Source organism: Hyperoodon ampullatus (assembly GCF_949752795.1).
Source record: "Hyperoodon ampullatus genome assembly, chromosome: X".
Lineage (NCBI taxonomy): Eukaryota > Metazoa > Chordata > Mammalia > Artiodactyla > Ziphiidae > Hyperoodon > Hyperoodon ampullatus.
In genome coordinates this window covers 118,940,973-118,953,914 of record NC_136913.1, presented here as the reverse complement: position 1 = coordinate 118,953,914, position 12,942 = coordinate 118,940,973, and the positions used below count along the sequence as shown (strand labels likewise).

At 48.7% G+C, this 12,942-nt stretch overlaps 1 protein-coding gene across 1 annotated transcript; it reads right to left on the bottom strand.

The window, feature by feature from the left end:
• Positions 1 to 1,776: 1,776 nt before the first annotated feature.
• Positions 1,777 to 5,374, bottom strand: LOC307069818 (putative MAGE domain-containing protein MAGEA13P; the record flags this gene model as incomplete). The annotated part of the gene is given in 3 exon segments (XM_079728128.1): positions 1,777 to 2,073; positions 4,225 to 4,257; positions 4,259 to 5,374. Coding segments are annotated over 3 exon segments (1,446 nt in total).
• Between the last annotated feature and the right edge of the window lie 7,568 nt (positions 5,375 to 12,942).

Below are 12,942 nucleotides of genomic sequence, written 5' to 3'. Positions count from 1 at the left end.
ATTAATGACTTTGTTAGGGCAGTGTGTGAATGAAACCATTAAAATAGTGGAATTGTTGAGTGTAGAAAATGAGTATGTGAAATACAGCTAACAACAAAGCACATAACATATACAGTAGAGAAGATTGTCAAAATTATCAATTATAGCACTTTTTACATGATATTTACTTTGTGAAAGATAACCATGTGTTGAGAAACTGTGTGTTGATAATAGTCTATGAAAGAAAATGATAAACATTCTAATGAAAATGTTGCATCAGTCATAAGAAAATAAAAGTGCATTTTCAGGCACAACTTGGAATTAATGCAGTAATGATGGAAGAATGTATTTTTAAAATAACATGATTTATTTATTATGCGCTCTGACAAGAGACATATAAACAACACTCATAGTAATGAACGTGATAATCATAATTCCTTCTCCCCAAATTGCCTATGTACTGTCCTTCGTATAAATTTTGGATCTAATCATATCATGGAGAATATGATTTAGATGTAAATATACTTTTTCTGGAGAGAGGGCTTTAAAAAGGAGATGAATTCTTATCTGTGCAGCACTATCTTTGAAAGTATGAGGGAAGTTGGATGGCTACACATAGCTTACTAATTGGATTGCATTTCTTTTTCTTTCTAGTCAGACAAGTAGTAGGCACGCCAGAAGCTGGGTAGAATCCAGCAAGAGGTTGATCAATTTTTTGTGAACAAACCATTTAGAGGATGTGTATTTATTTTGGCAGTCAAAATCACATTTTAAAATATTTATAAAGGTAATTCATATGTGTTTCAAAAATGTTGGAAAATTTTAAAACTGTGAATAAGAAAATAAAGAAATCAATTATATTTCCACTAGCAGAGGAATACATTGTTGACATTTTGCTGTATATTCTCCTAGCTGTATGTAAGTATGTCTATATTAACATAAGTGTGTCCCATAGTCTTTCAATCCTCGTTTTAATTTGAATAAGGTTGAAATTTTGGGACATTTGTCATGCCTAGATAATTTAGATTTTAAAATTGCATTATAGGACTTCTGCTTCTGGCCATAATGGAGTAAGAGGAACTGAACTCCTACCTGATATACCTAAAAATCCAGATGAAATATATGAAACAAGTTTTAACTGATTGGACATCAGGCCATGAAAGACAGTGATCTCTAAGAAATGGAAAGCAAATGAGTAAAGTCCTACGATATCCCAGTTTACTGCCTGGGAAGATAATGCAGGCCAATCCTCAATCCCAGACAGAATCCGGTGGCAACACAGACCGGCAGTCATAGCCACAGGACACCCGCCCTCTAGTGTCCCAACAGCTCAGAATCCATGGGAGGCAGCCTGAGCTGGAGACAACACCTGGATCATTTTTCAATGCACGTTCACACCCAGCCCTTTTGCTGCAGAGTCTCTGAGGTGAGTAGTCCCAGGGATTGCCCCTCCAATTGCCCCCTCCTTGTGGCTGCACACTGCCTTCCACTCTTCATTGGTGCCCCTGGCCTGTCTCAAGTGGCAGACGTCGGTCACCACCCCACTCACTCACATAGCCCAGCTGCTATGGAGGGGTCCACTGCACACAGGGGCACATCCCAGCCTCCAGCAGGCATCAAGACAGCTCCCAGCCCGGGGACACTGGCAAGGCAGCACTGGACCACTAGAGGTGTCAAGAAATGTAGCTCACCCAAATGATGCAGGGGAGCAGCTGTGCTCTTCCTGACAGGACACAGGGGCGACTCTAAGGCAGCGGGTGGTGTCTGGCATGTGGCTGGTCCGCTCCTCCCAATGACCTACCCACTCACACCACACTGGGACTTCCAGCTGGTCATGAGGATGCCAAGATTTCCCAGCCTATTCTTGTAAGGCGTCCAGTACCACCCACCCAGATTCCCCACCATCTCTCCTTCTGGGCCCTGAACTCTAGACTCAGAGAGCCCTGACTGCCAGCCTGCCTGGAGCTCTCTGGACTCGGTTTTGTACGTGCTCTTTTGTGGGCTCTGGCAACTGCTCTCGCCAGGATGCTCTCGATGACCCTCACTGAGAGTATCCTTCCCTGGCTCCTGGTCATTCTGGCCAAGTCCTTGCTTCTCAGAGTAAAGAGGAAAGGTCCTGCTGACATTTCAGAACTTTAAGTCATGCCCAGAGGAATCCCTTTACTCAGGATATCACTGCACAAATCCAGTTTTATATGCATGAGGGATTAATTTTCTGCTTAACCTAATGAGAAAATGGGAGACATACTAAAATAAATTTGACACAATATTTGAGGCTGTTCCACTGGGAGCAGGGTCCAGTCCGCAGAGAAGTGACGAGCCGGCCAGCAGGCCAGGATCCAGAGCTGGACAGGAGGGCACATGAAGGAAGACCAGTGGAAGGGTGCATAATGCAGGAAAGTGCCAGGCCCGGACAGAAGTGCCAGCACCTGGGCACACTCAGCTCTCAAGAAGTCCTGGGACCCAGGCAGGAGGACCAGAGGTAAATAAAGCCCACAGACAATCCCCAAGTCCAGTTTCTCACCGTCTCCTTCCTTCTTTAGGCCTGTTTTTAGCACATTGGACACAGGGCCCTTCTTTTTGTTGCCATGATGCAGTACTGGGAAGGGAAACGAACTAATAGACAAAAGGTCGGCCTCAGTCTGGGAGTAGTGGGGACAGCCTGGACCTCGATGAATTCAGACCAGGGATCCAGTCCCAGCTCTATCACTTACTGGACATGTGATACTGGGTCCATGGCCAAGTGGCCAATATGAACCTTAGATTCTTCATTTGTGAAGTGGGTTTAATAAGCCCTGACTTGTGGGACTGCTGGAATGTACAATATATAATGTAAGTCAAGCACATGGCCTGGCATTTAATGGATCTTTAATAATAGCAGTAATTCTAATATGATTTTGACCCCAGACTCTATCAGTCTCTCCTGGGATTGTGTGTGTGTGTGTGCTCCATGGCATCTCAGAGAACACATAGCACTCTAGGACATAAAACAAGTGAGCCCCAAATGCTGCTTTGTAAATAAAACTCAGTAAAATTTTCCCTGTTAGTGGATATAATCTTTAATTTGGATATTGGGAGGTCTTCCCCAGTTGAATGCAACTCAAAGCTTCCGGAATTTGAGTCAAGAACTAACTCCTTTCCCCCCTCTCAGCTGCTTTTCCATCCAAACAACTATTTTCATTCATCTCACCCCCACCAAAAATCTAGCCCTTGCTTAGAGTTGGCCAAATTGCACTCAAGATAACTTAATTAAAATGTCCTCTCAGTGGCATGGGCTCTGGCTCTCCCAGGCCAGGGAAAAAGTGCCAGCCTCTGGGCACCACTTCAAAGAAATATCAGCCTTTTCTCAGGAAATCCTTGCAGATGATGTGTATAGAACACCAAGTCTGTGCACTGTGTTCAGTGGCATGGGGACAGAAGGGCAGGACACCTGCTCCAGGTGGAGACTGGGCTATGTTTCTCCACGATCCCAGAGAAACTGCCAGGACCAGTTTTCCATTCTAGGCTTTTCTCTCACCTCTAAGACCCACCTATAAGCATAAATGAGCCAGTGAACCAGGACTCTCATTTATTAAGATTTAGTTTCTCACACCTTGTTTAATTAGCCAAGCAAATCGAGGTGTATAACTTTAATCTTACAAAACAGCAGACTAAATGGGATACAGGATTCTTAGGATAACCATCTTTTACATTTTTTTCTTCTATTTCTCGATCCCATCTATTTTATTCCTGGGCCCTTGCATGTTTCTAAGGAAATTCCTATTCCAATGCCATGTTATCCTGTTCCAGATCACAAAATATGACGGAAGATTTCCCAATTTGTGCTACAGACTAGCAAAATTCTTATTCTGAAGCCTGACAAACAGCAATAAACATGTGACCAATGTTATTCACGAACCTAGACTCTAAAGCTAAAAATCTTTAGGAAAAAAAAAGACAAAATCTGCAATTCAGCCCTCCACTATTTAGAACCTTGACTTCAAACACAGAGTGGAGGGCTTCCCTGGTGGCGCAGTGGTTGAGAGTCCACCTGCCGATGCAGGGGACACGAGTTCGTGCCCCGGTCCGGGAAGATCCCACATGCCGCAGAGCGGCTGGGCCCGTGAGCCATGGCCGCTGAACCTGTGCGTCCGGAGCCTGTGCTCCGCAAGGGGAGAGGCCACAAGAGTGAGAGGCCCGCGTGCCACAAAAAAACAAAACAAAACAAACAAAAAAACAAAACAGAGTGGAGAATCTTCCTCTGACTTCACTCAGGGCTGGAGAGGCTGCTGGGCATGACACCAGAGCTGCCACTGGCCATGGCAGAAGTATTAGCCCCCGTGGCAGCTCTGGCCTGGGCTCTCTCTTTCTCATCTCTCAGAGCTTCCTCATACCAGGGTGAGAATGCAGTGGGGTCAATCTCATTGATCTTGGCAAAAAACTCCAGGACTTTCACCTTGCTGGTTTCAGCGTGGGCCCTTGGACCCCACAGGAACTCGTAGTGTGGAGGATCACTGTTGGGCACCTGCTGGTACTCCAGGTACTTTTCCTCCACCAACTCTTTGGTGATGACCTTCTTGGTCTCCCTGAAATCCTTCTGCCCAGCATACATCCCAATAACAGTCAGCACTTCCCAGATTTTCTCCTCAGGAGCACGTTTGCCCTTCATGAAGATCACACCCAGGATAAGGATCAGGATGCAGGTCTTGGGAACGCCCTGGGCATCACTCAGCATCCCATTGTAGGTGAGGTCTAGTGCCTTCACGAGCACATAGGAGTGGTTGGGGTCCACTTCCTTCACTTCAATGCCAAAGACAATCTCCATGCACTCACAGGCTTTCCTGAAGGTCACAGGGAAGTGGTCCTTGTGCGCTTTGATGATATTCCTCAGCATTTCTGCCTTTGTGATGGGCTCCTGTTTTACATACTTGACACTTAAGAACTGAACCAATTCAGCCACCTCCTTGTTTAGCATGTCACAGAGCAAGAACTCGGGAGCCTGGGAGGTGCTCACACCCTCTTCTTGGCTGCTGGAGCCCTCATTTGACTTGCTCAGTGGAATGGCTTCGACGGCCATGGAGGAGGAGCGGGCTCTCTGCGAACTCCGGGGAACACTTCGCGTTCCAGCAGCAAGCACAGCCTCTGCGGTCCCCTGGGTCAAAGGAGAGAGCGAGGAGGCAGTGGCCCCCTCCTCCTCAGTTACAGGGACCTGTGCGCCCACCAGGCCCTGAGCCTCTTTTCCGTCCTGAAAGCCTACTTCAAGCTTGTCGCACTGACTCTTCTGTGAAGCATGACGATGCATGCTGGGGGGCAGCAGGCAGGGGTGTGGGCAGGGCGTGGTGATGGTGGCCAATTGATCTGAGGGAGAGAGGAAGAGTGTGAGAAACTCAACCCTGTCAGCTCTGACCGAGGCCATCTTAATAGGTCTTCCCTTAGGCAGTGCTCTGGGGGGTCCCCTGTCTTCCTGACTGGTCTGTGCCCTAAGGACCAGTGGGAGGACCTGTGAAACTCCTCAGGGTGACACAAGCCCGCTCAGCCTGCAGATTCCAGGTAAGACAGTAGGCTGTGCGAGCTCAGGCACTGTGGTGTCCCCTCTGCTCTGGTGTGGAGGGGCCCACTGGTCGACATTCAGGGTCCTCACCTTGACTGACTCCCGGCCCTTCCTGGGCTTCCTCCGCTTTGCTCACCCGAGGCACATGCTTCAGACCAAAATCCTCGCTCCCAGGGTTACTTGAGTCCCTATAAGAGGAACTGAGGGGCACCTCAGGCCGCAGACTGCAATCACAATCCTGCCCCCAACCCCCAGCGCTGACAGGAGGGGGAAGGCCGGACTTTGGGATGCTCCCACCGTCCTGGGGTGGATGGTCCCATCAGTGCCCACTCAGAGTCCTCGGCTTTCTCCTGGCCAGGCAGGCCTGCACCCCACCCCTCTGCTGCTCTGAGGCAGAACTCTCAGAACAAGAGCTCACACTCCCGAGACCAAGAGCAGGGCACCGCATTTGGCCACACCTGCCAAGGGCCTCCCTGGGGTGACAGTAAGGGCTGGATGAACGCTGCAGATCCTGCTCTCCTGGAATAGACGGATCGTCACAGTCCCTATCTTAAGGCCTGGGACTCCCCCCTCTGTTGACCTGAGGTCACCCTCCTTAAACCAAGGCCTCACTTCCCTGAGATAGCGGAGGAGGAAGCGAAGGGGCGCCACACTCCACCGCCACTCCCTGTGTCCTCTCATGGCTGACAGCAGGGGCAGGGAGGCGCCGGGCCCCATCTGTTCTTCAGCCGGGGGTCCGCCCTGCCCTCCACCTTCCACTTAACTCCTGGCGGAGCCTGAGACTCATCCCTCTGCTGCACTGAGGCTCCGCGAGACCGGAAGGTGGGAGTACGTCCTTCCCCTTCAGCTGACCCGAGACTGCATCCCTGAGGCCCAGGCTCCATCTCCCAGAGACCAGACGAGGGAGCAGGGGCAGTGCAGGGGGCTGGCGCAGCCCTACTTGGGCGTCTCCCGGGGGTGACAGCAGGAGTGGGACGCGGCCAGAGACCCGTCTCTCTGCAGCTGAAGGGCCTCCCTGTCCTAGCCTGTGAGACCTCACCTCCACTCCTGGCAGGGCTGCGGCTGGGCCTCTGAGGAGAGAGAAGGGCAGGTCCCCGTGGGGCCTCCTGGTCCTCTCAGCCCACCGGGAGCTCCTCGCCGTCCCGCCTGGTGGGCCCTTCAGCCCGAGGCCCTCACTGCCCTGAGACCCCGGATGTGGAAACGGGGGAGACAAGGGAGGATTGGCCCGGCCGCCTTTCCCAGGGTCCCCGGGCTGCCAGGAGGGAGAAGGGGGTCCCTGTGGAGGTCCCGCCAGGCTCTGTGGCAGGGCACCCACCGAGCCCTGCCTCTTCTGCCGACAGGGCCGCACTCTCCCTTCTGCGGCCCGAGCGTGGCCCTCAGGCCCGGCTGCCGGGAGCGCGCGGAAGAAAGGACGGAGTGCCGGGGGCTCCTCTGACTGACGAGACGGGGGCCCCCAAGCTGACAGCAGGGGCTGAACGCCATCACTTCGGTGGCGGGGGAGCTCCCGTCCCCTCTCAAGGTGCCGCCATTGGCCCTCAGGCAAAGGTGTCTCTCCCGGAGACCAGCCCCACGGCGTCCTGAGGGAACGAGGGGGCATCACTGAGCCCTCCCGGGGGGGCTCGTGGGGCTCCGCGTCCGCAGAAGGTGCCCTCATCCATCCTCACGGCTTCCCACACAGTCCCCACGCGGCCCGGCCCCCGCCCTTCTTCTGACCCGAGGCCGCTGCCTCAGCCCACGGCCACCACGGCCCCAGGGCGCCAGGCAGAGACGTCAGGAGACGGAGAGGGACCCCACGGCCCACAGCCCCGCCCGAGTCGGCTCAGGGCGCACAGCCAGCCGGACTGGGTGGGGCGGGCGCCCACGGGACCCCCTGTGCGGACTTCAAGGCCCCCTCGGCCCTCCAAGAGGGTCCCCCCTTAACAGCCAGCAGAGCCGAGACCCCCGCTTTTCTAACCCGAGTCCAGCCCCGATGCCCCTGACACGGAGGACCAGGGAGAACACCTCCGAGGGCCCGGCCTGGGCTGCCCGGGGTGCCATGCAGGGCGGGCCGGGGGCTGCGGAGAGCGGCCCCCAGGCCTTCCTCCCCGTCCTCACCTCCATGCCGGCCGGCGAGGGCCTCCGTCTCCACCGACCCAAGTCCGCGCCACCAGTTCCAGCTGGTTCCAGCCGGTTCCAGCCGACGACGCCTCGGTCTCTCAGCCCCCGGCTGGAAATCAGGACACCTCATATCCGGGACCCCTGACCAGGGCCTCTCGAGGAGGAAGGCAGGGGCAGAGAGGGCCGGAGCCCAACTAGGGCACCTGAGAGGGCCACTCTCCTCCCTGTGGACCCTCGCCTTGCCGCCTGGTGGGGCCTGGGCTCGTTCCTCTGCTGCCCCTCAGAGGAAGACTGCTGGGAAAACCCTTCTGGCCTCCCCTTGACTCCTGCGCTGCGTGAGTGCCCTGCCTTGGTTCACTTGAGGCCTCACCCCTCAGATAAGGAGCCTTCCCTCCCCAAGACAGGAGGGAGGCGGGGCCTTCACCTGACAGGGCTCTGTGGGGTCCGCAAGAGCTTACCGCAGGGGTGGGGGGTGGTCTGCATGGCTCCCTGTGTGTTCTGGGTTGGGTCACCCTCATCCTCCAGAAGGCCTGCACCTGCTGCCTTCACAAGGCCCTTCCGTCCCGAGATATCCACCTCAGAAATGAAGAGGGGGTGGCACCTGTTCCTGACACTCCTGCTTGGGGCCTTGGGTGAGTTTCTGTGGGGCCCCTCTGTACGGGTGGGCAGATAATTCAGCCCCCCATAAGGGCCCTCACCTTCATGCCTGGCAAGGCCTGGGAGTCCTCCCTTGGCCGACCTGAGTGCTCCCCCTCAGATCAAAGCCCTCACCTCCCTGTAAATGTATCCCCTCTCCTGGTGGAAGTCAAGGTCTGCCACATCTGGCCATAGTGCCCCAAGGCCTCCCAGGGCTAACAGCTGGGGTAGGATGGGCCTGGGGACTAGTTTCTTCTGTGGCGGGAGTTCTTCGTCCACCCTCAGGATCATCACCTTGACTCCTGGCACTGAGGTGGCCTTCTCCCTCTGTGGACCCGAATCTGTCCATATCAAACCAAGGGTGGGAGACAGCAGCCCAAGCTTGTCATTGTGGCACAGCGTTACTGAATTTGCTTATTATTGAAACAGTTTTGTTGTTGTTGTTGCTGTTGTTGAGGTTTTAGGGTTTTCTGTATACATGATTATGTCATTTCAACTCGAAGAACTCCCTTTAGTATTTCTTGTAAGGCAGGTCTAGTGGTGATGAACTCCCTCAACTTCTTTTGTCTGAGAAAGTCTGTACTGCTTCTTCATTTCTGAAGGACAGCTTTGCCAAGTGTAGTATACATGTTCATGTATTTCATTATTTTCCTTTTAATGTCCATGGGATCCGAAGTGATGATTCCTATTTCATTTCTGATATTTGTAATTCTGTCTTCTTTTCTCTTGGTTTGCCTAACTAGAAGCTTATTAATTTTATTGATCTTTCCAAAGAACCAACCTTGGGTTTCCTTGATTTTCTCTATTGTTTTCCTGTTTTCAATTTCACTGATTTCTTACTTTATTTTTCTCTCTGCTTTCTTTCTTTTTTTTCTTTTTTTGTGGTACGCGGGCCTCTCACTGTTGTGGCCTCTCCCGTTGCAGAGCACAGGCTCCGGACGTGCAGGCTCAGCGGCCATGGCTCACGGGCCCAGCCGCTCCGCGGCATGTGGGATCCTCCTGGACCGGGGCACGAACCCACGTCCCCTGCATCGGCAGGCGGACCCTCAACCACTACGCCACCAGGGAAGCCCTCTCTCTGCTTTCTTTACAATTTTGTTAAACATATTTTCATTTAGATTAAAAAATATATTTTCAATCTCTCTTTGGGCTTTTCCTTTAACCTACAAATTATATAGAAGTATGTTATTTCATTTCCAAATATTTCGGGGATACTCTAACTACCTTCTTGTTACTGATTTTCAGTTTAATTCCATTGTGGTTTATGAACAAACTTTGTATAATTTCTATTCTTTTAGGTATGTTTAAAGGTTTTGAATTTGTCCTATCTTGATAAATGCTTTATGTCACTTGAGAGTAATATGTATTCTATTGTGGGATGGAGTATTTTATAAATGTCAAGTAGATCAAGTTGATTGATAGTGCTGTTCAGGTCACCTACTGGTTTTCTGCATGTTTGATCTATCAATTACTGACAGAGTGGTATTGAAGTCTCCAAATGTAATAGTGGATTTGTCTATTTCTCCTTTCATCTCTATCAGATTTTGCTTCACATATTCTGACACTTTGTTTTTAGTTGCATATGCATTTAACATTTCTATATCTTCTTGGAGAATTGACTTCTTTTTCATTATGTTGTGCCCCTCTGAATCCCTGATGATTTCCCTTGTCCTAACGTCTGCTTCTGTGAAATTAATATAGCTACAACAGCTTTCTTTCTTTCTTTTTTTCTGTGGTATGTGGGCCTCTCACTGTTGTGGCCTCTCCTGTTGCGGAGCACAGGCTCCGGATGCGCAGGCTCAGCGGCCATGGCTCATGGGCCCAGCCGCTCCACGGCATGTGGGATCTTCCCGGACCAGGGCACGAACCCGTGTCTCCTGCATCGGCAGGTGGACTCTCAACCACTGTGCCACCAGGGAAGCCCCTAACAGCTTTCTTTTGATTATTGTTAATGTGGTATATTTTTTCCATACCTTTACTTTTAGCCTATCTGAATCTTTATATTTAAAATGAATTTCTTCATCCATTAGACAAAATGTGATTAGATATTGTATTCTATCACCTTGACTACCTGTGTCTTTTTTTTAACACCTTTATTGGAGTATAATTGCCTTACAATGGTGTGTTAGTTCCTGCTTTATAAAAAAGTGAATCAGTTATACATATACATATTTCCCATATTTCTTCCCTCTTGCGTCTCCCTCCTTCCCACCCTCCCTATCCCACCCCTCTAGGTGGTCAAGAAGCACCAAGCTGATCTCTGTGTGCTATGCGGCTGCTTCCCACTAGCTATCTGTTTTACGTTTGGTAGTGTATATATGTCCATGCAACTCTCTCACTTTGTCACAGCTTACCCTTCCCCATCCCCATATCCTCAAGTCCATTCTCTAGTAGGTCTGTGTCTTTATCCCCGTCTTGCCCCTAGGTTCTTCATGACTTTTTTTTTCTTAGATTCCATATATATGTGTTAGTATACAGTATTTGTTTTTCTCTTTCTGACTTATTTCACTCTGTATGACAGACTCTAGGTCCACCCACCTAACTACAAATAACTCAATTTCATTTCTTTTTATGGTTGAGTAATATTCCATTGTATATATGTGCCACATCTTCTTTATCCATTCATCTGTTGATGGACACTTAGGTTGCTTCCATGTCCTGGCTATGGTAAATAGAGCTGCAATGAACATTTTGGTACATGACTCTTTTTGAATTATGGTTTTCTCTGGGTATATTTGCCCAGTAGTGGGATTGCTGGGTCGTATGGTAGTTCTATCTTTAGTTTTTTAAGGAACCTCCATACTGTTCTTCATAGCGGCTGTATCAATTTACATTCCCACCAACAGTGCAAGAGGATTCCCTTCTCTCCACACCCTCTCCAGCATTTATTGTTTGTAGAGTTTTTGATGATGGCCATTCTGACCGGCGTGAGATGATATTTCATTCTAGTTTTGATTTGCATTTCTCTAATGATTAATGATGTTGAGCATTCTTTCATGTGTTTGTTCACAGTCTGTGAATCTTCTTTGGAGAAATGTCGATTTAGGTCTTCCGCCCATTTTTGGATTAGGTTGTTTGTTTTTCTGATATTGAGCTGCATGAGCTGCTTGTAAATTTTGGAGGTTACTCCCTTGTCAGTTGCTTCATTTGCAAATATTTTCTCCCATTCTGAGGGTTGTCTTTTGGTCTTGTTTATGGTTTCCTTTGCTATGCAAAAGCTTTTAAGTTTCATTAGGTCCCATTTGTTTATTTTTGCTTTTATTTCCACTTCTCTAGGAGGTGGGTCAAAAGGATCTTGCTGTGATTTGTCATGGAGTGTTCTACCTATGTTTTCCTCTAAGAGTTTGATAGTGTCTGGCCTTACATTTAGGTCTTTAATCCATTTTGAGTTTATTTTTGTGTATGGTGTTAGGGAGTGTTCTACTTTCATACTTTTACATGTCCCTGTCCTGTTTTCCCTGCACCACTTATTGAAGAGGCTGTCCTTTCTCCACTGTATATTCTTGTCTCCTTTATCAAAGACAAGGTGATCATATATGCGTGGGTTTATCTCTGGGATTTCTGTCCTGTTCCATTGCTCTATATTTCTGTTTTTGTGCCAGTGCCATATTGTCTTGATTACTGTAGCTTTGTAGTATAGTCTGAAGTCAGGGAGCCTGATTCCTCCAGCTCCATTTTTCCTTCTCAAGATTGCTTTGGCTATTCGGGGTCTTTTGTGTTTCCATAGAAATTGTGAAATTTTTTGTTCTAGTTCTGTGAAAAATGCCAGTGGTAGTTTGATAGGGATTGCATTGAATCTGTAGATTACTTTGGGTAGTATAATCATTTCACAATGTTGATTCTTCCAATACAAGAACATGGTATATCTCTCCATCTGTTTGTGATATCTTTAATTTCTTTCATCAGTGTCTTATAGTTTTCTGCATACAGGTCTTTTCTCTCCTTAGGTAGGTTTATTCCTAGATATTTTATTCGTTTTGTTGCAATGGTAAATGGGAGTGTTTTCTTAATTTCACTTTCAGGTTTTTCATCATTAGTGTATAGGAATGCCAGAGATTTCTGTGCATTAATTTTGTATCCTGCTACTTTACCAAATTCATTAATTGGCTCTAGTAGTTTTCTGGTAGCATCTTTAGGATTCTCTACGTATAGTATCATGTCATCTGCAAACAGTAACAGCTTTACTTCTTTTCTGATTTCGATTCCTTTTATTTCTTTTTCTTTTCTGATTGCTGTGGCTAAAACTTCCAAAACTCTGTTGAATAAGAGTGGTGAGAGTGGGCAACCTTGTCTTGCTCCTGATCTTATTGGAATGGTTTCAGTTTTTCACCATTGAGGACGATGTTGGCTGTGGGTTTGTCATATATGGCCTTTATTATGTTGAGGAAAGTTCCCTCTATGCCTACTTTCTGCAGGGTTTTTATCATAAGTGGGTGTTGAATTTTGTCGAAAGCTTTCTCTGCATCGATTGAGATGATTATATGGTTTTTCTCCTTCAGGTTGTTAATATGGTGTATCACATTGATTGATTTGTGTATATTGAAGAATCATTGCATTCCTGGGATAAACCCCACTTGAACATAGTGTATGATCCTTTTAATGTGCTGTTGGATTCTGTTTGCTAGTATTTTGTTGAGGATTTTTGCATCTATGTTCATCAGTGATATTGGCCTGTAGTTTTCTTTCTTTGTGACATCTTT